This window comes from Acinonyx jubatus, chromosome A2 (assembly GCF_027475565.1).
Source record: "Acinonyx jubatus isolate Ajub_Pintada_27869175 chromosome A2, VMU_Ajub_asm_v1.0, whole genome shotgun sequence".
NCBI classification, from domain to species: Eukaryota; Metazoa; Chordata; class Mammalia; order Carnivora; family Felidae; genus Acinonyx; species Acinonyx jubatus.
Genome location: NC_069383.1, coordinates 156,595,556 through 156,617,613, shown reverse-complemented (window position 1 = coordinate 156,617,613; position 22,058 = coordinate 156,595,556). Strand labels below are relative to the sequence as shown.

The 22,058-nt window shown below is 60.4% G+C and overlaps 1 protein-coding gene across 2 annotated transcripts in view; it reads left to right on the top strand.

Moving 5' to 3' along the window:
• Positions 1–1,669: 1,669 nt before the first annotated feature.
• The window catches only part of NFIX (nuclear factor I X), a 99,945-nt gene continuing 79,556 nt past the window's right edge, over positions 1,670–22,058 (top strand). The window contains exon 1 of one of the 2 annotated variants that reach the window (XM_027050461.2): positions 1,670–1,834. In XM_027050461.2, the coding sequence (XP_026906262.1) occupies positions 1,808–1,834 (27 nt within the window). In that variant the 5' untranslated portion in view covers positions 1,670–1,807. Of the gene's footprint in view, positions 1,835–21,382; positions 21,407–22,058 lie in introns of those variants that run through there. The other variant, XM_053219808.1, reaches the window with a different exon arrangement.

The window sequence follows — 22,058 nt, the reverse complement described above, 5'->3', positions numbered from 1 at the left end:
GCACCAACACCCCTCCAGCAGACAATGCATGGCTTAGAATTGCCACAGCTTCTTGGCCCAGGAGGGCAAGAAGGTGTTGGCTGCACCTGGCAGCAGGAGAGAGCTTTGTCTCAGCAGGAGCTGCCCAGGGGCTGCAGGCACCGCCTCCCCGCCCACCTTGGGGGTCACCTAAGGGCTCCCCCTGCCCCCACACTAGGGTCCTCAGCACCAACTTCCGCCTCCATTCCTTTCTGCTCTGGAAAGGAGGGGTCAGCGGCCTGCATGAGAGACTGGTCTCATGGTGGGGGGGTGACACATGTCTATACCCATTTCTGTCCCTGCAGGTTGGGCTCTATGGCACTTGCTAGATCTGTGTATGTCCATGATCAGATCCAAGTACGTGTGTGTGTGTGTGTGTGTGTGTGTGTGTGTTTGTATAGTGTCATAAGGGTGGGGTGTGGGAGGGGCCTGGGTGTATGTATGTCATACCCGTGTTCATGGCTGGGCGATCCTCTGAAGGACGACTGGTCAGTGTGCCCAAGACCCAAGGGGACATCTGGGCACCAGGTGTGTGCTATGTATGTCCCTGTGTGGTTGTGACTGCCAGTGTCACTTTGTGTCAGTGACACCTTGTATGTCTTTGTATCAGGGTCAGTGTGCTCCTTCCCTGGGTCATTAGGCATGTGTGTCCAGGTATCTGATGGTGCATGTTTGCACGAGAGCGTGTTAGCACATTTCCCCTTTAGTAGTGTCATTCTGCGTGCCCGGCTGTGTCCTCTGCAATGCCACAGCTGCCAAGATGTTTTGGTGTGGCTTTGTGTGTGCCTTTGGGTGTCTATGTATAGGAGCTGTGTGTCTGGAGTGCGTCAGAGTGTGGTTGTGTGATGATGCCTGTCAGTGTGTCAGTGTGAATACGTATGTGCCAGCATGCGCTGGTGTGTGTGTCTTCGTGCGGATCGGTGTGTGTCCATGTGAGGCCCTTGCTGGCATGTGTAAACGTGGTTCGTAACTGGAACGCGGGTGTGCAGGTTATCATCCTGTGATGGTGGGCCTGGGTGCCCGTCAGCGTGTGGGTCGTGGGCTGGTGTGCGGGGGGCGTGTGTCCATGCCGTGTGTGTGTGTGTGTGTGTGTGTGTGTGTGTGTAGGGGTCTGTGTGTGCTCGGTTGTTGGAACGTGGAACGTGTGGCAATGCGTTCTGTACGTGACATGTGTGGCGGGGTCCGAACCCTGCTGTGTGTCAGCATGTGTCTGCGATGGAACGCGAGCCAGCACGTGTCGGGGTGGCTGTGTCGGTGTGCGCCCCCGCGCGCGCGTGTGTGTGCATGTGTGCGTGTGTGCGTGTGAGAGTGTGTGTGTATGTGTGTGTGCGCGCCGGCCGCCGCTCCCCCGCCCTGCCCGCCCCTCCCCGCGCCCCTCCTCCCGCCCGCGCCGCCCGCCCGCTCCCTCTCCCCGGAGTGCGCCGCTTCCAAACTTTGTCTAAACTTTCACTTTCACAGCGCGGCGGCGGCGGCGGCGTTGGCGGCGGCGGCGGGCGAGGGTGACCGGCCGAGCGGCGGCGGCATGGAGTAGACGCGCAGCGGCGGCGGCAGCAGCGGACGCGAGAGGCAGCGGCGAGCGCGGCGGCGGCGGCGGCGGCGGCGGCGGCGGCGGCCCCGGAGCCGGCGGGGCCGAGCCTGCGAGCGGCGAGCGCGGGGCCGCGGGCCGGGCGGGCGCAGCGCGGCGGAGGCCGGAGGAGCCGAGCCGGAGCCGGAGCCCGAGCGCGGCCGCCGCCTGCCGGGCCTCCCCTCGCCGCGGCCGGCCGCCGCGCTCCCGCCCGGGCGCCCAGCTATGTACTCCCCGTACTGCCTCACCCAGGTACCGGCCGCCGCCCCTGGGCGACCGGGGAGGGGAGCGGGCGCAGGAGGCCGGCGGGCGGGCGGGCGGGCGGCCGGAGGGGGCGCGCGGCGGCCGGGGTGGGGGGGGGGAGTGAGCCTGCGGGCGGCCGAGGGGTGCAAGCCGTGCTGTGGGCAGTCCCGGCACGCCTGCGGGCGTCACGGTGCGCGTGCGACCCTGGCCACCGGGCGGACTCCTGTTGGGGGCTCTGGGGGTGGCCGGCTGCGTGCGTGGCGCTGCCCCTGGAGCGCGGAGCGGGAGTGCGTGTGTGTGTGTGTGTGTGTGTGTGTGTGTGTGTGTGTGCGCGCGCGCGCGCTCGACTGGGGTGCGGTGGACTCCCGCCGACCTGTGGGCGACTGTGCTGTGCACCCGGGCAGCGTGGCCACTGGCAGTGGTTGCGGGGGTGACAGAGTGGCAGGGGGGTGGTCCCGAGGGCGCAGAGCGGGGACTGGGTCCCGCGGCGCTCTCTGGGGCGGGCGCAGCTTTTCCCGAGGGTGGCAGCGGCCGGCATGCGTGGCGGCGGCCCCTGCGTGCAGCCGGGGTGCCCGGGGCCGGCCGAGCGGCCCGGGCGTCGCCCCAAAGTCTTTGTTCAGGCCTCACATGGGAGCGGGGCTAAGAAAATGGCGGGGCTCCCAAATTTCGGAGGGTTAGGGGAGGGGAGGGAGGGACGGGCGCGCTGCCAGCCGGGGCCGCGCCTCTCGGCCGACCCTGGACGTCGCAGCCGCGGCCCCCCCACCGCCCCAAACTTTCCTCGGCGCAAACTTTCCGGCCCCAGCTACCCCGGCTGCGGCGCGGTGGACCAGGCGGGCCGGGGTGGGGGAATCCTGTCCTGCCGCCCAGAGGCGGGAGGGGCGGGAGGCAACCGTGGATGCGGCCGACGGTGCTGCGGCCACGCCGTCGGGTCAGCCGCGGGCACTACAGAGCCGACCTTGGCGCGCTGCGAGAGCAGAGCGCGTCCCGCCTCCAGCGAAGTTCCCTGCGCAGCGCTCCGCGGAGGCAAAAGCGTGGGGGATGCCTGCCCTGCCACTCCGCCTTCCCTGGGCGGTGGCCCCAGGCTCCGAGAGGGCACAAGAACTGTCCAGAGTCCCGCAGTGGCCCTGGTAGCGCTGCCTGCCGGGCCAGGCCGCTGCTGGCAACACAGACTCGGAAGAGGGGACACCTGGGGGCTGCCTCGCCCTGCCTGCCAGCAAGGCCTGCGTGTGTGAGGGGAATCTTTAGGCTGGGCCCGGGGTCCTAATTGTCTCCTCTGCCCAGCCTGAGCCTTGCCAGCCTTCTGCCAAGCGTGCCCACAGATGGGAGTGGGAGTCCAAGTGAATATGGCTGCTACCAGGTGGTGATGTGCGGCGAGGGGGCAAGAGAGCATGTCAGGGGCTGCGTGTCAGCTGTGGCCACACCATACTCCCGTATCCACAGATGCGAGTGTGCATGTGTGTGTCAGTCTTGGGGTCTGCCTGTGGCTCCTCTGGGTGGCGGTGGGCAGGCCTGCGTGGTATGGACATGTGTGTGGCCCGGAAAGCGGGTTTTCCTGTTTCGCAACTGGGTGTCGTGAGTGTTGGTGAGGTGCACACGCACATGTATGTATCACAGTGTGCATGCAGGTGTGAGCAGGCACTCTGGCCACTGTGTCAGTATGAGAGACCCCACCCCCCGCCCCGGCCCCTGCATCTGTGCCTCTGACTGGCCAGCCGCTCTGTCTTGGGCCGCATGACAACCCCGTCCACCCAGCGGGGTCTGAGCTGTGGCTGCCTTTGGGGCCGTGTTTGGCTGGACTGCGTGCCGGTGTTCGGGGCCTAGTGGAATCAAGACCCCATGCTCGAGTGTCTCCTTGCCCTCCAGCTACACCGCCAGCACCCTGGCCTGCCCCCGGAGACCTGGCTAGGGCTTGGGCCCCTGGGAAAGAAAATGCCAGCCGATCCCCCGGTGATAAGACTAGGAAAGGGCTGGGGCACGCCATGGCCATGGGCCATGCCAGGGCTTGACTCTATGATACCCCAGAAGGGAGCAAGGGCTCAGCTCTGTCACAGGCCTGAGTGTGCCAGGGTGGATGGGGAGGAGAGCGGGCATGGTGTCTCTGGGTTGCATCCCTCAGCTCTGTGCCGGCGGCTGCTGTCAGCTGGTCAGCAGGGTCTGGTCTGCCCCTCCCGACAGTCACATCTCTTGGATCCAGAGTCTCTGTTTTTACAAATCTTTCTGCTTCCATAATTTGCCCTGCCACTCTCTGTCTTTTTCTCTGTCTCTGTCTCTATATCTGGCTTGCTCTGCCCCTTTTCTGTCTCTCTCTCTCTGCCTCTGTCCTTCTAGATCTTTGACTGTCCCTGTCTCTCCTTGTCTCTGTCTCTGACTTTGGTTCTGGCCCCATCTCTGCTTCTCCCCTCCCCATGAGTCTCGGACTCTCTCTGTCTCTGTGGCCTCTCTCTCTCTCTCTCTCTCCCTCTCCCCCTTTTCTTTTTTTCAACCCAGAATTGGCTTCGATTTTAAAGTCAATAAATGATTGAGCAGGAACGAGCTTGGAGCAGCGGGGCCCTGGCGGGGAAAGGCACTGTGGGCGAGGGGGAAGGGCGGTTGGGGGGGGGGGGAAATCTCCTTCTGGAAAAAGCATCGAAATCCAGGGCGGCTGGGCGGGGCGCTTGCTGGCGCTGCATGAGCCCACTGCAGCCGTAGGCCTGAGTCCTCGGCAGACAGTAGGGGATGGACGGATGGGACCCCCTTCCCCGGCAAATAGACACGCTCCAGAACGTGGACATACACATACATCACCGTCGCCCCTAAAATGCGGACATAAATGACCTGCTCGTGCTGATCATCCAGACAGACACATGGACACTGACACACTTACAGACACAGGAAATGGTGGACCTGTGTTCGCTCCCACCCACAACGCGCGCGTGCGTGCGCGCACACACACACACACACACACACACACACACACACCCCGCCTTGTGATGGGACATGTATATCGATGTAGGCTCATGAAGACATATCCAAGAGACAGTCCGAGAAAGGCTGACTCAAGTGTGTGTCCCCCCCCCAACCCCGCTCTCGCCCACATAGACTCGAGGACAGATAGACTCAAGGACCGAGGGATGGACAGACACACACCTTTATGTAAGACGCAATGCTGTTGGCTCACCTAGGTGCATATATAGACCTGCATGCTTGCTGACATTTCCTGCCACACAGCCACGTGGGCAGTAGAATGTTCACGGACCTCTGTTTCTGGGCAGCTACACACACGCTCCTTCCAGGGAAGGGGGAATGGCTGGGGTGTCCCTGAAGCCCCTGCCTCAGCTGTCTCCTTGGGTCACTGTGGCAGCCCTGCTGCCCCCATGATGCTGTTGCTCCCCTGGCACAGTGCCGCGCCCCCCTTTTATGGCACATTTTCTTCCTGTCTCCGGCCCTGCCTGCTTCATGCCCACTTCTGGGATAGGAGGTGTGCGCAGGCCGGAGCCGGCATGGGGCAGGCCATGCTTGGGGCTATGTTAGGCTCCATTAGATTTTTTGAGGCTGGACCAGGCCAAGCTTGGAGCCGAGGGGCATGCTGGGTTAATCTGGGGGGCTGGATGCTCCCTTCTTGCCGGCTGCTGGAGCCAGGGGTCCTGGCCGAGCCAGGAATGTCTTGTGTGGCCTCAAGGGCTCCCAGATGGGGGCTGTGGGTGCAGAGATCAAGAATTGGGCTTTTTTTTTATAAGACAGCACAGGGTTTGAGCTCTGCCTCTGCATCTTCTAATCCTGTGACTTGAACCACACGATCTCCCTGGTCTGCAAAATGGGTATCTCTCAGGCTGTGGTTAGGCTTAGCACAGTGCCTGGTACGTAGCATGTGCTCGAGAAATGGAATGACTTGTTGTCATTTTGGTTGTCGTCGTTAAATCACCCGTAGGCCTTCCTGACTGAGGGAAAACTGCTTGGGGCGGGTGGAAGGCAGAGTGGAGTGAGTGCCTCCCAACCATAGGAGTCCAAGTGGACTGCCTGGAGGAGGAAGCAAGAGAAGAGTTTGGGAGGAGGGAAGCCGGCTCATGGCCCAGCTCCTTTCCCTGGGGTGGGGTCCTATCAGCCAGGCAGAGGGCAGCAGAGATGATGGGGCGTGGGCAGGGGGTGGCAGGGGAGAGACAAGCCACGCGCTGACTGCCCTGTGGGGACCAGATACCTTTTTGGGGACCACTGGCTGCCTTGACCCTTTCCCTAATCTTGACCTTGACCTCAACCAGGCTCACTTTGGGGCTGGGCTCTGAGGTCTTGTTCTGGAGTGTGCAGGAATGTGTGTGTACACGAGTGTCCAAATGTGAGTGGGGCGAAGAGCCTGGGGTTGGGGGTGGGTCCCGATGATGGCTTAGGGATGTCTGCGTGGCTCCAGAGTCGTTTCTGCATTTGCACCCGAATGGTGTCACCTGGGCCCACCATGGGGATAGGATGCATGTGGGGGGGTCCTATGTGGGCACTTGGCAGGGTCAGGCAGTCATTGCGGGTGTGTGCAGGGGGTGGGCACACAGCTGTGCCTGCTGGTGAAATTCCCCTGGTAGTGAATGTCTGACTGCTGCCTTCCATGTTCAACCTGCTGGGAGCCTGGTCTTTCCCATCGGCTTGGTCCTTGTTTTTCTGCTCTCGAAGCACAAATCTGGGGTCCCTCGCTTTCCTCCAGCTGGACCAAGAGAGGTAGAGGAGGCACGGACACCTGCGTTTTCCTCCAACAAAGTGCTGAGGACGGGGCTCCCGTCTCCCCAAGCTGGGGTGGGGGAAAGAAGGGTGTGTGTTCATTTTCCTGTCCACAAAGCCCCAGATATGGAGGCGCAGGAGCCAGGGGGAGGGCTGTGAATGGCCAACTGGGTTCTCCCTGATCCACATGTGGTCACTGGCGTGTTGGGCTTCAGAGCCACCATTTTGCTGCAGACGGCCATGTGGCCGCGAATGTCTACACGGGTCCCTTTGCAAGTGTCCCCGAGTCTCCAGGTGTGCATCGTTGGGTGCTGCCTGCCTGTGTCTCCGGGGGTCATCCGAAGCTCTATCTCTGTGTATTCTGGCAGCAGTGAGGTTGAGGGTGTGTGCCCATTGGGTGTCTGATGTCGTCTTTGTGTCGCAGTGCTGCGGTGGCATGGCATGTCCCTGTGCAACCCAATGTATCCTCTGGATGTGTGGCACAGGTCGTATCCGTGCGCCTTACTCTGCGTGTCGACCTGTGTCAGCAACCGTGTCCGTGCCTGGGTCTCCAGGTGTCACCTCCCCCGTGGCATTTTGCGTGCTGGGCTCGTCCCTCTGACCACCAATGTGCATCTCACCACAAGGGCCCCTCTCCCTGGCCTCCCTTGGCTTTTTGGCAGTGTGCGAAATGCCCACTATGGCGGCCAGGCTAGCGGCTGGGAGCGGGCCGGCCTCTCCACGGCTTCCCATGAGGTCGGGCAGTCGTGGTGGCCCTGCTGTGGGCCCCGCCCGTGCCCCTGGCCCGGCATGGACAGAAGCCCGTTGTGTGGCGAGGTGCGGGTGTGTGTTTGGGCCGCCCACAGGCCTCCCTCTGTCTGCCGGGTGCGCATTGATCTTGGCTTCTGCCTGTGTCCGTCCTGGCCTGGCCAGCTGGGGTGTCCGGCTGTCTCTGTGGGCTGAGCCCTCCGCCCCCACTGCCCCCACAGTCAAGCCTGCCCTGAGTCCCACACCTCCTGTGCCTCCCGCTGTCCCTCAGAGGCTCTGAGAGCTCAGATTTGGAAACTGAGGGCCCCCCCTTCTTTCTCTCTCTCTCTCTTTCTCTCTCTCTCTGTCTTTCCTCCCTCTCTCCTCCCCTCCTCCCGCTCCCTCTCTCCCTCTCTCTCTCCTCCTGCCAAACGCGTCTTGGCTCTGTCTGAATATCTCTCCTCCTCGATTTTTGGCTCCAGCTCTGGGCGCGTTCACTAAAAGAAGGGCTAGCTCCCCCCTTCCCTAACCCCCCCTCCTCGCTGCCTCCCCCCTCCTGAGGAGCCCCTCTGAGAGCGGGAGTGGCCGTGTGTAGGGGCCTGGGCCCCCCAAGTGGGCTGAGCCAAGGGGGCACAGGCCTGATGGGTGAGGGGGCTGGGTGGACAGGGCCTGGCAGCCTGAGGGGGGCGGCCGCCAGGGTGACCGTGCTGCCTGGCTGGCCGGGCGGGCAGGTGGGGAGGGGTCGGGGGCATGGAGCTGGGGTGTCTGGCTTCTGGTGGGGCTGGCAGGCCTCTGTGAGGCGCAGCTGTGCCCAGAACTCTGAGCTGCGTTTGCCACCACTACCGATGTGGCTGCGCCAGCCGGGGAGGGGGAGGCGGGTGGCGGGCACTGCGGCGATCCGTAGCCAATCGGAAGCCAGGGTTGCTCTGGGGAGCTTTCCCCCTACTGGGGCCCCACCCTGAGGGGAAGCTGGGGGGTGGTGGCCAGCAGCGGGCAGGGGGCCGTGCCACCACCGCTGCTGAGGACCCTGCCCCCTTGGCCGAAAGCTCGGTGCCAGTCTTCCTGGCACGGATCGGGCAAGGGCGGGGGTCTGTCCCCACCTGAATCTGCGGGAGCCCAGCCGGAGGAGGGGGCAGCTCAGAGGCCCACCCCACCCCCTTGACCTGAGGAGGTGGCTTTCAGCCCCGGGGGCAGTTGGGACCTGGGGGTGGGGGGGGCAGATCATCCGGGAGATCCCATCGAAATATTGGCTCCCGTAAAATCGTCTCGGGCGGCTTATCCTGGGCCCATCTCACACAAAGTCGCACCCCGTCACCGGCACACGCGGGCACAAAGGATCACGCCGTCACACACAGGCACAGCACACCTTCCCTGAAATCGGGAGCGCACAGACACCGGCGTCCCCACACAAAGGGACTTGCCTTCAGCACGCCAACGCCTAGAGACGCCCACCACACCCGAACACGTTGGCGTGGGCGTCGCACGCAGGGACGTGCGCTTGGGCGCAGACCCGCGGCCGCGCACGGTCACACGGAGACGCGCCACACGGCACACGGCGCAGACACACGCGCTGCTTGTTGGCAAACACACAGGGGTGTGGAGCGTCTCACGGACCCACAGACACTCGGCGAGAGGCACGTGCACGTGCCAGGCACCCAGAAACGCACGCGAGAGCCCTGATCCCCGCACCCCCTCCCCCCCCCCCCCGCCCCAGACACACAGGAGCACATGCACTCAGCGTGCACGTGCACAGTGTGTTGCACACAGCAACACACCCTCAGACATGCCGTGACGCACACGCACACACTTGGCAACGTCTAGGAATACATTTGGTCATCGCACTCGGAGGGGCGTCTGCTGCCGGTGGGGGGAGGCCAGAGATGCCGCCCAACACCCCGCAGCGCCCAGGACGCCCCCACCACAAGCACCGATCCAGCCCCCGATGTCACCAGCGCCGAAATGGAGACACCCAGCCCTCGTATTGTCAGTAACACACGTGGACACAACTCACACCCACGACACACACGCACACACACGCACAGCCGCACACACAGTCTTGCTCATCAGGACCCAGAGGTTGTTGCAGATGCAACACCCCCTGTACATAAGCCCGGGCACAAACGGTCTGGCGGTACACAGTCCCGAATTGCCCGGGTCCATGTGGCTGAGCGTCACGCCCACACAGACATTCACACCTGGCTTACACCTGGCCCTGCTTGGAAATGGTGTCTGAGAGATGACACCTGGCCTCCTCGGACCTCCCCTCTGCCTGCCTGCCCTCTGGCTGTCTTTGAGCGGCAGATTCAACCACCCTGACCTCTCCTGGTGGAATTTGGGACTCTGAATCCCTTGGGCCGGTTTGTCGCAGCCTGAGGAAGAAGCTTGGGGAGCCATATGCCTACCCTGCCCCGGGGCACCCCCAGCCCTCCGGCCTCGCGGCCCTGCTCTGACCGTCCCGCTTCTGGAAGCCATCGAGACAGTCCAGGATGGAGGCGAGGCTAATTTCTGAAACTCTTGTCCTCCGTGGGGCTGTCTCGTTACTCCTCTGGCCATGGACTCTTCATTTCTGACTCCGCAGAAAGAGACAAGAAAGATGGCTGGCAGAATTGTGCAGGGAGAGAGCATTTTCTAGAATTCTAATGACATGTCCTAAAAGCCATAGTGATTGGCTAAAGTGTGCCGTGTGTGTGCTTATTATGTTGTGCCCTGTGCTGAGTGTCTTCCCAGCTTGTCCCCGTGGAATCCTTCCACGTGAGGCAGGGGTGGCAGGGGTTAGCTGTGCCCATGTGGGTGCTAATAAGGCAGGCATTTGGGACATTTAGTCATTATTAGGAGAGTGGGGACTCGGAGCCAGTTTCCTGGGTTTGAATCCCGGTTCTGCTCTTCACTAGCTGTGTGACCTTGGACGAGTCGCTCAACCTCTCTGGGCCTCTAGTTTCCTCTCACAGGTTATGGTAAGGATCAGAGGAGTTGGCTTGTAGAACGTGCTTTAACATAGTGCTTGATGCGAAATAAGTGCTTGATTTTATAGATGAGAAGCCGAGAGACCTATCCAGCGTCAGGGTCAAGGGCTAGGAGGTGGCAGAGCCTGCGCCTCTTCTCTGGTGGCCGCCACCCTAAGTCCCACTGATGGAACAGAATCGTTCGGCAGCTTATTCTCTGGCCTTTACCAAAATTTCAGAGTTGGCCCGTACACCTCCACACTCCCATTGGAAGCTTGCCCCAGCTGTCAGCCCTTGAAGCCTCCTTACCACTCTGACCCTCAGATCTTCCTCCATTCGGGGCTCTGAGTGACAGTGGCTGGTTGCCTCACCCCCCTGCACCACCACTGGCCAGGCTCGCCTTCGGTACCCTGACAATGGGCACGATGCCTTCTCCCACACCTCGCTGGGCACCCTGCTGGAGCCTGAGTGCTGGGGGTGCAGCTGGGGGCCTATGCATTCCTTCAACAAATATTTACCAAGGCCCTGTTCTAGACCCTGGGGGCTCCGCAGGGAGCAAAATCAGCAGAGGCGCCGGCCCCAGTGGGAGGGCAGACAGTGAACCTGATAAACAAGGGAGTGCCCGGTACTTGAGACAGTGACAGGTGCTAAGAGGGAAGGCACAGGTAGGGCCCACGGAAGCGCTGGGCAGCCGTGGTTTTAGCAGAGGTGATCTGGGAGGCCCCGCGGCACGGTGCTGACTTTCAACCCCACGCAGCTCTGCCACAGCTCAAGTGTGGCCTCCCAGGCCCTTTTCCCTCTCAGAGGGGACAGCCTGGAGGTCAAGGATATGTGGCTTAGCACGGGTGCCCCCACCGTCTGCCCCAAACGCGCGGCCTGTCGTTGGTGTGGCCCGAGATCACCCGTTCCCCGTGCTTGTGGCTACACCGTAGGCTGCCCCCCCAAGACCAGGAGACAAGATGGCCGGGGTTGCTCCTGTGTAGAAACCGGGCGTCGACGGGCACCCGGTGTTCTCGACCCTGCTGCTCTGAGCTGGGGGTGGGGCGGGGGCAGCTGGTGGCCCGGAGTGGCACTTCCACCTGGGCCCCTCGATTTAGCTCCCCCGGGGCGGGCCCAGTTTATTTTTACCCCAGCCCGTCACCTTGGCCATGCCAGGCCGCGCCATCTTTGTAGGGTCTTGGGGACCTGCCCACGGCTCGAGGGGACCTGGCTTTGTCTGCCGGACCTCTGATCCCCGCTGGGCCCCCGCCTTCCTCCAACCCCAAAGCTCTAGATGTGACGGGTCCCAGGCCGGGGCCGGTGGGGTCGGCGCCGCCGGCCGGCAACCACCGTGCCCAGCCTGGTGGCGTTCAGTTTGGCGCCCTGCCTGCCCGCCACCCCCACCCCACGCCCGGGCAGAGCCCAGCGGCTGCTGCTGCCAGTCTCCATTTCAAAGCTTGGGGTGGGGGTGGGGGAGCGTTGGGCGCCTCCCGGCCCCCTGCCTGTCCCGTGCCACCTGGGGCTTGTGCCCCCATGCCTGCTGCCTGGAAAGGCCCCGGGCTGCCTTTCTCGCCGCCCCTTTGCAGCCCAGAGCTCGGCGAGGATGCCCGGCTGGCTTCCATCATCCCTGCTCGCTTCCTCCCTTGCTCGCCTGCTTGCCTGTAATGGCTCACCATTTTTGGCATCTCCTCCCCCTCCCCCTCCCCTAGGCACCAACCTCACTTCCACGCCCGCCATCGCCATCGCTGGCTCTCAGGCCTTCTCTGCTGCCTGGGGCTGGGACCCTGGAAATGAGAGTTTGGGAGGGCCAGGCGCGTGGGCACCAGGGGCTTTCTGGGTGCATGTGTGTGTGTGTGTGTGTGTGTGTGTGTCTGTCTGTCTGTCTGGAGGGGGACGCGTGCTCCGAGCCAGCGCGTACAACCTGCCTCAAGGCTGGCAGAGCTGGGCTGCAGAAAGGGGGCAGCACAGAAAGCGTAGACCCTCCCATTTCTAACCAGACCCAGGGACCCAGAGTCAGCCTCCGGGCCACCAGGAGACCAGGGTGGGCCTTCTTGCCAATGTCCAGGGCCTGGACTGGCAGAGGCAAGGCTTTATCTGTGGGGTGCCCAGATCCTTCCTCCCCCGCCCCCAGGTCCCCCCAGGGCTTCAAGATTCCTGCTCCTCCTCCTGGAACTTTGGGGAGGGGAACTCAGCCCCGTGTTGGGCACTCATGCCCCCAGAGGGGCAAGGGACTTTGGAGGAACCGGTTTACTACCCCCCCCCCCCCAAGCTCGCTGCCCGGGCCTCTCTGCCTCTCTCGGCACTAAACAAAGTTTGCTAAGTAACTTCAAATGTTATTTGAGGACGGCCTGGCCTCAGCCCAAGGCGGCCCTGTGGAAACTTGTTTTTCGCTGCCGAGGCTCCAAGTATCAAAGACACGCTTTCGGGGGCGGGGGGGTGCTTCGATGTCTCTCCCCCCTCTGTGGCAGGGGCTGGCCCTGAATGGACACACAGACGCACAGAGGCCCGCACCGACAGAGGGACGCATCCATCATGCAGTGTCTTGCACACCACACGCATGACAGCCGTGGACCACAGCCCATATAGCACACAAAATATACACATCCTGACACACCGAGAAGGGGGCGGGGTTCACAGGGTGCTGCCCCCAGCCCACAGGGCCTGGGAGTTTTCCAGCCGGTGAGGTTTCTCGAAACCTGAAGTCCTGTATTCTCAGGTCTCCTGGGCACGAGCTGGTGCTCAGACAAGTCCCTTCCCCTCTCTCGGCCTCAGTTTCCCCAGCTGTAGAGGGAAGAGGTGGGCCGGGGTGGTGTGAGAAGGGGAATCCCACGCTGATCAGGAGAGGGCCTGGGGTTTTCTCGTCCCTCCGGCAGGGTTGATATAAGGAGCGAGTCCCTAAAATCAGGGTCTGATACGAGCCTAGAGTACAAGCAGCGTTTTTAAGTGTTAGCGGGCATTTTTGGCAGCCCCGACCACCCCCCAAAACCCGTGCCCACCGCGACTGGAGGCCCCAACCTCAAGCAGCCCCGGGTTCTCCAGGTCCCAGGGAAGAAGTGTCTGGTCTTCTCACCTTTTCCCTCCATTTCTCCCCTGGTTTTTCTTGAGCTTTCCCCAAATCCCTCCTTCTCTTGGTCTCCACCAGCCCTGCCCAGGCCTGGAGCTCAGGGAAAGTGTGGGAAACAGGCTTGGGGCCTGTGTCCCTCACTGAAGCCAGCCTGACCGGGGGGTCCTGCGCACCCTGAGATCCCCGATGGCCCTCCCGGGATCCTCTGAACCCAAGCAAGAAGCTGGGGGGGGGGGGAGCGGTGGGCACCTGAGTTGACCACAGCGGGTAAAGGGGAGGCTTTATCGTAGGGTCCCTCTGACCCGTCACCTACCGAGGCTCACAAGCAAAGTGGAGTCCACTGGACACAACAGAAAAGCCAAGGCCCGAGAAGACACTGGACTGACTCTCTGTGGTCCCTGAGAGCCTCCCTCTCTCACTGTCAGCCAGACCCTCACTGAGGTAGGTTTTCGGGAGTCCCCCAGTCCCAGCCCTACACACTGCCTCATCTCCACTCACAGTCGGTACCCGCAACACCCCGCCACCCGCAGTCTGTCGCGCAGTGACAGCCTGTCACAGGCACTGCCGCACACCGGCACAATCTGTCGTCCACGCACAGTCTCACACACAACCTGTCACACACACGCACACACACACAGCGGCACAGTCGCACGCACAGCCAGCCTCCCGCCATCACACCAAGCGTCACAGCTTGTCACAGCCATAGACTCCTCACAATAAAAATAACAGCTACCAACTCCAGAGCAATTATGCCTGGGCAGCAGGCGGAGTGTGTGTGTGTGTGTGTGTGCGCGCGCGCGCGCGAGCGCGTGGATGCACGTGACCTCCTGTAACCCTCTCAACCTGAGGCGGCTATGAGTAACCTGTTTTACAGATGAGGAAACAGAGGCCACAAGGTCAAGTGCCAAGGTCATGGCGCTAGAAATGGGGGTGGGGGAGGAATTAGTCAGGCCCCCAGGGGCAAGCAAGGCTTAAACAGGTCACCCTGCCTTTCAACTCACTCCTATTCAGCCAGTACTCACCTTCCTGGCCCTCCCCGTGGGAATTCCCTTCCCATTCCCTGGATGGGCAGAACTGAGGTTCTGAGCAGTCCAGCCAAGAAACAGGGGAAGGGGCCTCAAACTGTCTGCCCTCTGCTGAGGAAATTTGAGCCATGCTCTCCACCCCAAGTGCTATTTGGCTCCTTGTGGGCCCGTGGTGGCAGGATTCCGTGTGTAGGAGCCTTTGACTGGGGCCAGGGTCTCTGTCCACGGGGAGGGGGCGGGGAGCGGGTAATTGGCAGCTGTAGGCACCAGTGAAGTCCCTCAGCCCTAGCCAGGGCCCAGAGACTCCCCAAGGCCCTCCGCATTCCAGGGCGATTCCTCCTCCCCCTCGGCTGCCCGCCTTCCCTCACTTTCCCCTTCTTTGTTCCACCCCTGCGGCTCCCGGGGCTTCCCCCATTAGAGCTGCCCTGGCCAAAACCAACACGCCTCCAATGACTTCCCGCCGAGGCTGGCCGGGCAGCTGGCCCTGCCCCCTGGCCTGCTCAGGCTCTGCTGGCCTCAACGGTGGCCCCAGCACACGTGGCCACTCCTAGGGGGCTTGAAAGCACATGTGCACGCCCTTGCACAGCATCCCGACGGTGCGCCCTGGCACCCGCATACCCATGTCTGACCACCCAGCAGGGCACTCGGGCGGGCTCTCGTGCGCACACCCAAGCACAGTCCCGCACAGAGGCTCAGATGGGTCTCAAGCACACCCTTGCCTGGCACTCCCCCCATGGGGATCCCAGGCACCACCAGTTAATATGCACACGCAGGCCTGGCACCCCAGTGACATTGCCAGGAGCACACATGGCCATAAACATGCCCCTTGCCCGACATCAGATGGGGTCCCCCCAACACACACACACACACACACACACACACACACACACACACACCACGCATTCTCCTGCTTGTGCCGGGACCTGGCTCCAAGCGAGCACAGGCACTGCCCTGTGCCGCCATGGGTGTGCTGGGCCAAGGTGGGTCAGTGAGCCTAGGGGAGCTGCTGGTGCCCACACATGTGGCTCCAGGCCCACGCAGGTACTCACCTCCCCAGGCTGCACACGCGTGTGTTTCACGTGAGCCGCACACCTGCCAGGCCGCCCTGGGCACCTGGCTCCAAAGCAGCATTCAGGTTGTTGGGGGAGGAGACCGGGAAGCGGAGGCCTGATTCCCACCGCCAGCCGCCAGCCGGATTTCTCTTAGAACACCCGCCTCCCCAAATGTCCCTGGGGCGAAGGTGAGCGCCCAGAACTGCTACCCAGTGGCGCCCCTGCATGTGATATATTTATATTGGAAATTTGTACCTTTAAATATAATTTATATAGAACCTCCCCCCCCCCATTTCTTCTCCACGTTTCTACTTGGATTTTGCCACCCCCCCACTCGGCTTCGTCCCAAACCTGCAAACCCACTTCGCCAAGTAGGGACGTGGGGCCAGGCGGCAGCAGCCTTCCCCCTTCCCACTGTGGACGCCCCACGTTCTTAAAGGCCGGGCCACACCAATGAATCCTGCCGCGCTCCCCCCCCCCCCCAAAACACAATCGCGGGGGTGGGTGCTGGCGGCCAGACGTTGCTTTTTGGTGTGTGTTTGCTGTTGCTGCTTAAATTAATCCTGAGTGACGGCCCACAATTCCTCTCCACAAAGAGGCCATTTAATGCCCCCTCCTCCGCCGAAACTTCCCTTTGCCCCCCTGAGTCCAGCTGGGCGGCTCAGACCCTGCGCTGCCCTCCTGGCCTTCCTCTCAGGTGTGCCTGGGGCGAGGGAGTTTCCCTTGTGCGCACCACAGGACCTCAGGAGCGAGGGTGGGTGGATTTTGGAGGAGTGGGAGATAATCTTAAAATAGAAGCACACTGCTGAGTAGAGGTGGTGGTGGGGTTGCCTCAGGACTCCGTAGATGGCCCCACTGCCCCACTGTGGCGCTTTGATGCCCCAACCAGGCCGTCTCCCACGTCGCCCCGAAGATATCCCCCCTCCCCACCAGTGCGCCATGCATCACAATCGTGTGCCTTTGCAAACCCCGGCAGAAATGTGCCACCCGTGCCACGTACTAGCCCCAGCCTATGCCCCTTGCCAGGTGCCCGCCGCCTACGAGCTCCTTTCATTGTCGCCTCCAAGGTGTTCTTTTTCTGCGTGGCATTCCGGACCGCTGCAATTGGCTCACGCCCAAGGGGTAGGGGGGTGGGGCACAGGTGGGTGGAGGTCATGGGGAGCACCCTCCCCCCACCGGCTCGGGCAAGAGGAGGGCAGTATTCTTTCCACCCGGCAGAACACGGGTGCTGACAGTCACGGTCACTTGCGCCACACACCATGGGGTGGGAAAGGACAACATACCCCTCGACGGGGCGAATGGCCCCGGCCCTAGGGCACCAAGAGGGCCGTTGGCCCTGAGCGGGCCTTGCGCAAAGTCGGGTGTGCGCGTGCGCGGAGGCGAAAAGGCGGGAAGCCGTCGTGCAACAGGCGCCTGTGCACACGACGGTTGGGTCGCTTGGGCGGAACCGCGCCGGGCGTTGAGAGAGGAGTGAGGACCACTGCCCCCAAGGGCAGGTGAGGGGAAACCGGGAGCAGGTGTGAAGGAGCGGAGGCACAAGGCGAGGCTTTGAACGTTGCGGCCCTGAGGTCCGGAACCTTCGGTGTCCTTGCTCCCTCCCCGCCCCAGCACCAAGCCGCCCGGGCTCCCTCCCCGCCCGGGCGCGGCCTAACCCCTCGTGGCGACAACCCAAAAGTGGCCCCGCGTCGAGGGCCGGCCGGGTTCGCGTTCGGAGGCCCTTGCCATTTGCAGCGGCAAAGGCCGCCGCCAGAAGGGGCTCAAATGGCGGCGTTTTGGCCTGTAAGCTGGTTGGGTCCCCAGACGCCCCGGGTGGGGCTGTGGGCCGCCTTTGCCTAAGTTTCCCTCTTTCGTGCCCGTCCGGATACGCGACAGGGGATAATGCGCGCGAGGGCTTTGGAATGAATGCGATGTTGATAATTCCTGTTATTCTTTGGTTGCGCGGAGGACCTTGGGGGTTAAATGCCCCCAGAATCCGACGGCAACTTTGGGTCCTCAGTCTGGAGAGGGTCCCTTCTCTGCGCCACATTGTGCGCGCAGCGCTGTCTCCGGACCCCAGGCCTCCGAAGAGCCTCCCCGCTTCTCCCCAGGCCGCTTTTTTGGGGGGGGGGGACGAGGGAGGAGAAATTTACCAGGGGAGATTTTTGTTTGTTTCGAGGGTTGGCTGGGTTTGGGGGCGTTTGGCCTCCAGCAAGCACGGGGAAGAAATGTGACTAAGTGGCAGAAAATGTGCTTTCCCTTCCCCTCTCCTCTGCCTTCAGGCCGCAGGAGTTGCGCAGTCTCCAAGAACCTTTAAAAAAATTTCCTCCAGATCCCCTCTGAGCCATACTGCCTTCTCTCTCCTGGCTGACTTCTTGAATTGGGGGTGCTAAGCCCCCTTCCCCCCACCGTTGCCAGCCATTTTGCAGCACTACTTGGGCAGGCCCTGGGGGGAAAAGGATGGAAAAGTGGGAAAAGAACATGTGCGCCGAGTGGGCCCGACTTAACCTGTTGGAGGAGGCTGGTGTCCGGATAAAGCCACCCAGCCGCTCCTCCGGAGCTCCGAGCAGCACCCTGGCATTCAGAGAAATTGCCCCGGGGGCCTCCCAGCCGGCCCGCGGAAACCAGTCATTAACCCGACTTCTTATCGCCCAAATTACTTAAATGCGCTTTGGTGGTGTTAGGTCCTTTAACTTTTCCATGTGCAGATGACTCAGCCTACTCCAGCTGCGCCTGGGGAGGTGACCCGGGCAGCGGCTGACCCTGCACCCTGAACCCAGAGACGGCCCATCCCAGCAGCACCCTAGGGCCCCAGGCTCCCAGACCACACTTGGCTCTCCTCCCCCACCCCCCTCCACTTTATATTTCAGGTCATTTTCTCTCTCCCTTTTTTTTTTAAATATATTTTTTTAATTTAAAGGAGTTTTATTACTTTTTTTTTTTTTTTTTTTTTTTTAAGCGTGAGACAGAGGCTGATGGAAACGGGCTGTTAAAAAAAGAAAGAAAGATACATGCCGGTGGCACTCTGTGGAGCTGGCGAGCCTCGCCTGCCTCACGACTGAGCTTTTTGGTCGCCAGTTCCCTTGTAGAACCGGGCATGGGGGCACCTGGGATCTCCGCTGCTGAAAAGGCGCTATAGAAATGCAAGGAATTATTATGATTTTAATAAAATTGTGTCTCATTTAGGAGCGCGCTTCTGCGCTGCCTCTGTCGTCGGAGCCCGGGTTTGCCGCGGCAAAGTCTGTAATCAGAGAAAAATACCAGCTTTGTTGAGGGTTAGAATGTATCATTGGCTAATGTGTGTGGTTTTTTTTTTTTTTTAAATAATGCTAAGCATTGGAATAATTAAAGAGTGAGAAATAACTCGTCTCTTCTCTCCCCTCGTCATTGTCTTATTTAAGGGTGAAAAGCGTGCTTTTAGGCAGAGCTGGTTAGTTTTAATGCGGGCTTTTTTTTTTTTTTTTTTTTTCTCGCCTGCCTTTCCCTCCGCTCCGGTCTGATTCGCAAATCCCCAAACTGGCACCAGCCGGGAAACTTGCGGCAGGCCGTTCTTCTCCCGGAGTTGGGAGCCTCGCTTTCCTTTTTTCCCCTCTTTCAGAGACAACCCTCTCCTCTTCCCTCCCCCGCCTCTGGGCCCTGACCCACTGCCTGGTTTGCGCTAGAGCGATTTAAAAAAGAAAGAAAGGAAGAAAGGAGCCGGGCTCTGGTACCCCTGTGCCAGCCGAGGGCGCGTTTCCCAGGCGGCGGGCTGGTGGGAAAGTCAAACCGGGTGGGGGGTGTGGGGTCTCAGAGGCAGAGTCTTGATGCCTACCCTGCGCTCCAGCACCACCAGCGCCCCCCCCCCCCCGCAAAAGAATCAAGTATTTCTAAAGATCGCAGGATTAGAGAGCTCAGATCCCTTGTCATATTTTAAATTAAGCTGAACAGTTCTTTCTTCTCGGCCCCATATGCAATAGGAAGTGAAAATTCGGTCCTTGAGCCTGCCTTGGCAGCCCGGAGGAGCCGTGGTAGGGAAGTGAGCTTCCCACTGGGGCTGGGCCTGGCGTCCAGCCCCAGGACAGTGCTACCGCCCACGGGGCCTAGGTTTGAGGCAGGGGAACAGGGTACAGGGCCAGTGGCGGGCACGGCCTGGGGAGATGTGGGAATAGAGGGAAGGGCTCTTCACTAGGGCTTCAGAGGTCTGCTTCAGGCTGGTGGGGTGCTAAGTGGCTGCCCTTGGTCTTCCCCTTAGTCGTGGGGTGGATGGGCTCAAAAGGAAGAGGGGTTTCTGTAGTGCTTGGGGAAGTCACAGCTCCCTGTGAGAAAGGAAAGGGAAAAGTGGGCAAGAAACGGGGGTAGAGACTTGTGCCCACAGGCACCACAGGCAGTGCCTTCGCGTTGCAAAGGAGTTCTTTATTTGCTTCAGGTGTTTTTCATTAAATGTGTTTCTCTTTTGATTTTCCTTGTTATTTGGTGCTTAGACTTTTCAGCGATCCCTTGCATTTGTCTTTTTACATAAGCAAAACCCCCCCACCCCTTGGAGAGATATTGTGGGAGGTACTTTGCCTTCAGTGCTTTCTCTTTCCTGCTTTTTTTAAAGTTTAATTTTAAAATTATAAAGTAAATTTAGTGCGAGTGAAAGTGAGGGGGGGAGCCAGCTGGGGCTGGAGCCAGGGAAGGGGGAGGCAGATGTAGGAGGTTTGGGCCTCCCTTCCCGAGGCAGCTCTGCCCCAGGACCCCCTCACTCCTCTCCCTGCTAGACTCTTGGGGACAGGAATGAGGGCAGCCTGCCTGGATAGGTGCTCATTTACCCCTCAGGAATCTCTCACTCCACGGAGCTACCCACCCCCTTACCCACACACACCCGAGCCTCCCCCCCAATCTCTGCGGGCAGGGTGAACGGAGGGTCTCTTACTCCCCCCTTGGTCACCGTGGCTGTTTGGTTTTCAGCTCGGTGGGCCCTGTTTGTCCACCATACACATGCCCTGCTGGTCTGCTAACCCCGCTGCACAGTTGGTTGCCCTGTTGATGGGATCAGAGCTGGGCAGGCACAGAGAGAGAAAGAGGGACAGAGAGGCGAAAGCCCTTTGGAGCAGTGAGGATTCGAGGGGCTTCTTTTCACCACGCATTTTTTTGTGGTCCTAGGAGGAGTACGGACCGCTCTGTTAACACACGTGTGTGCAGAGGTGCTCGCATTTGACACTACTGGTGGGGCAGGAGCTCCTTCTAAGGCACATAAACTATGAGAACTTCATAGCTTAAACGCTAAAGGCCTGTTCAGCCGTGCCGAATATGTTCGATCTCTTAATCCGGGTGGTGTTACACAGGTGAGTTCACTTTGTGAACGTGTATCGCGCTCCAGCCTTACAAGCGTGCGACCTGCTGCTCTTTCCACACGCTTCAATTAAAAAGTTTAGTTTTAAGAAAGCAAGGAAGACCCAGCCTCAAAAGAAAAGGCATCGCCTCACAAAATAATAATAATAATAATTATTATTATTATTATTATTATTATTATTATTGTTATTGTAACAAATGATGATTTAAATAAGAACGTCCTCCAGCCTGCTTTGCTCAGGTCTCCCGCTAAGGAATGGTGGGAGGGCTTGTAAAAATTAGTGGGCTGATAAAAAAGCTCACAGGCGTGTGGCCCACGAGGCTTCCAGACCCATCCACGTGTGTGCCGAGTGCCAGGAAACTGCCTGCACACCCAGGTTTAGCCGTAGGATTTTCACATCTCAGGACCAAAGGATGAAAAGTGGTTAAGGAAGAAGTTACTTGCCAATTACATTTTGCTGTCAACATCTGGAAAGCAAAATTGTGGCTGTTCTCACCCCCCCCCCCCGATTACCACCTCTCCTTTTTTCTGTACACTTAAATTTTTGTACGCGTGCCATCCATATTTCGGTTTTCTGCTCTGCTAAAACATCCTCACGGCTCTGTTCAAATCGAGTTGTTTTGGGGCTTGGGCTTTAAATACATACACATGTATCTTCTAGTCTGACAGTATAATTTTTTGAGCAGTTTATTTGAGCAGGCTGGCAATCAATTGATAATCCCTTCCCTTTTCTTTCCCCTTCTCGGCCTTCTCGGGACTGTTTAGGCCAGAAGCTTCCAGGGAGGACTTTCTGGGCTGCCTTCGCCTCTGCTCCTCTGGGCAGGTACTACCGGCTTCGCCCTCCACGGCCCTTCTGCGGTGTTTTTGTTTTCCCTTCGCCCCCCAAAAATATTTGAACCAAAAAGCCTCTTTTTTTTTTCCTCCACCCACAGCAAACTGAAAGGGCTAGTGAACCGTGATTCAACAGAGCGAGGGCGCCTCTTTTCTTCCTTAGCATTAATTAACTCAAGTTCGTTAGGACGTTGGGTCTGTCGCCCACAGTTTTCTCTTGTGTGTGCTGAATCGGGTCATAGAGGGAGACTTCCCGTGCAAACAGTTTGTGTTGGAGCTGGAGGACACAGAGGGGGAGAGAGGGGGAGAAAGAAAGGGAGCCGGAGAGGGATGGATTGTGGCCGAGGGGTGGTCAGGTCCTGAGCTCCCGGCACCACCACCCCCCCCCCCCCCCCCCCCGCCCCGTGCCAGCCCCTGCAAGGGCTAGACCCCAGGGGGAATGAGGATTCTCGGGTTTTCTTGGCAATGATCCTGATAATAAAATAGTTGGCCGGGGGGGGGGGGGGGTGGGGAGCAATACATTTTGAGGGATTGAAAAAATGTCTTCCTTCCAACTCCTAAAATTGTACATTTTGGGAAAGCCGCTTGCCCAGACAGGGCCGGCCCAGCTACCCTGAGCCCTCAAGCAGTGCAAAATCCCAGGC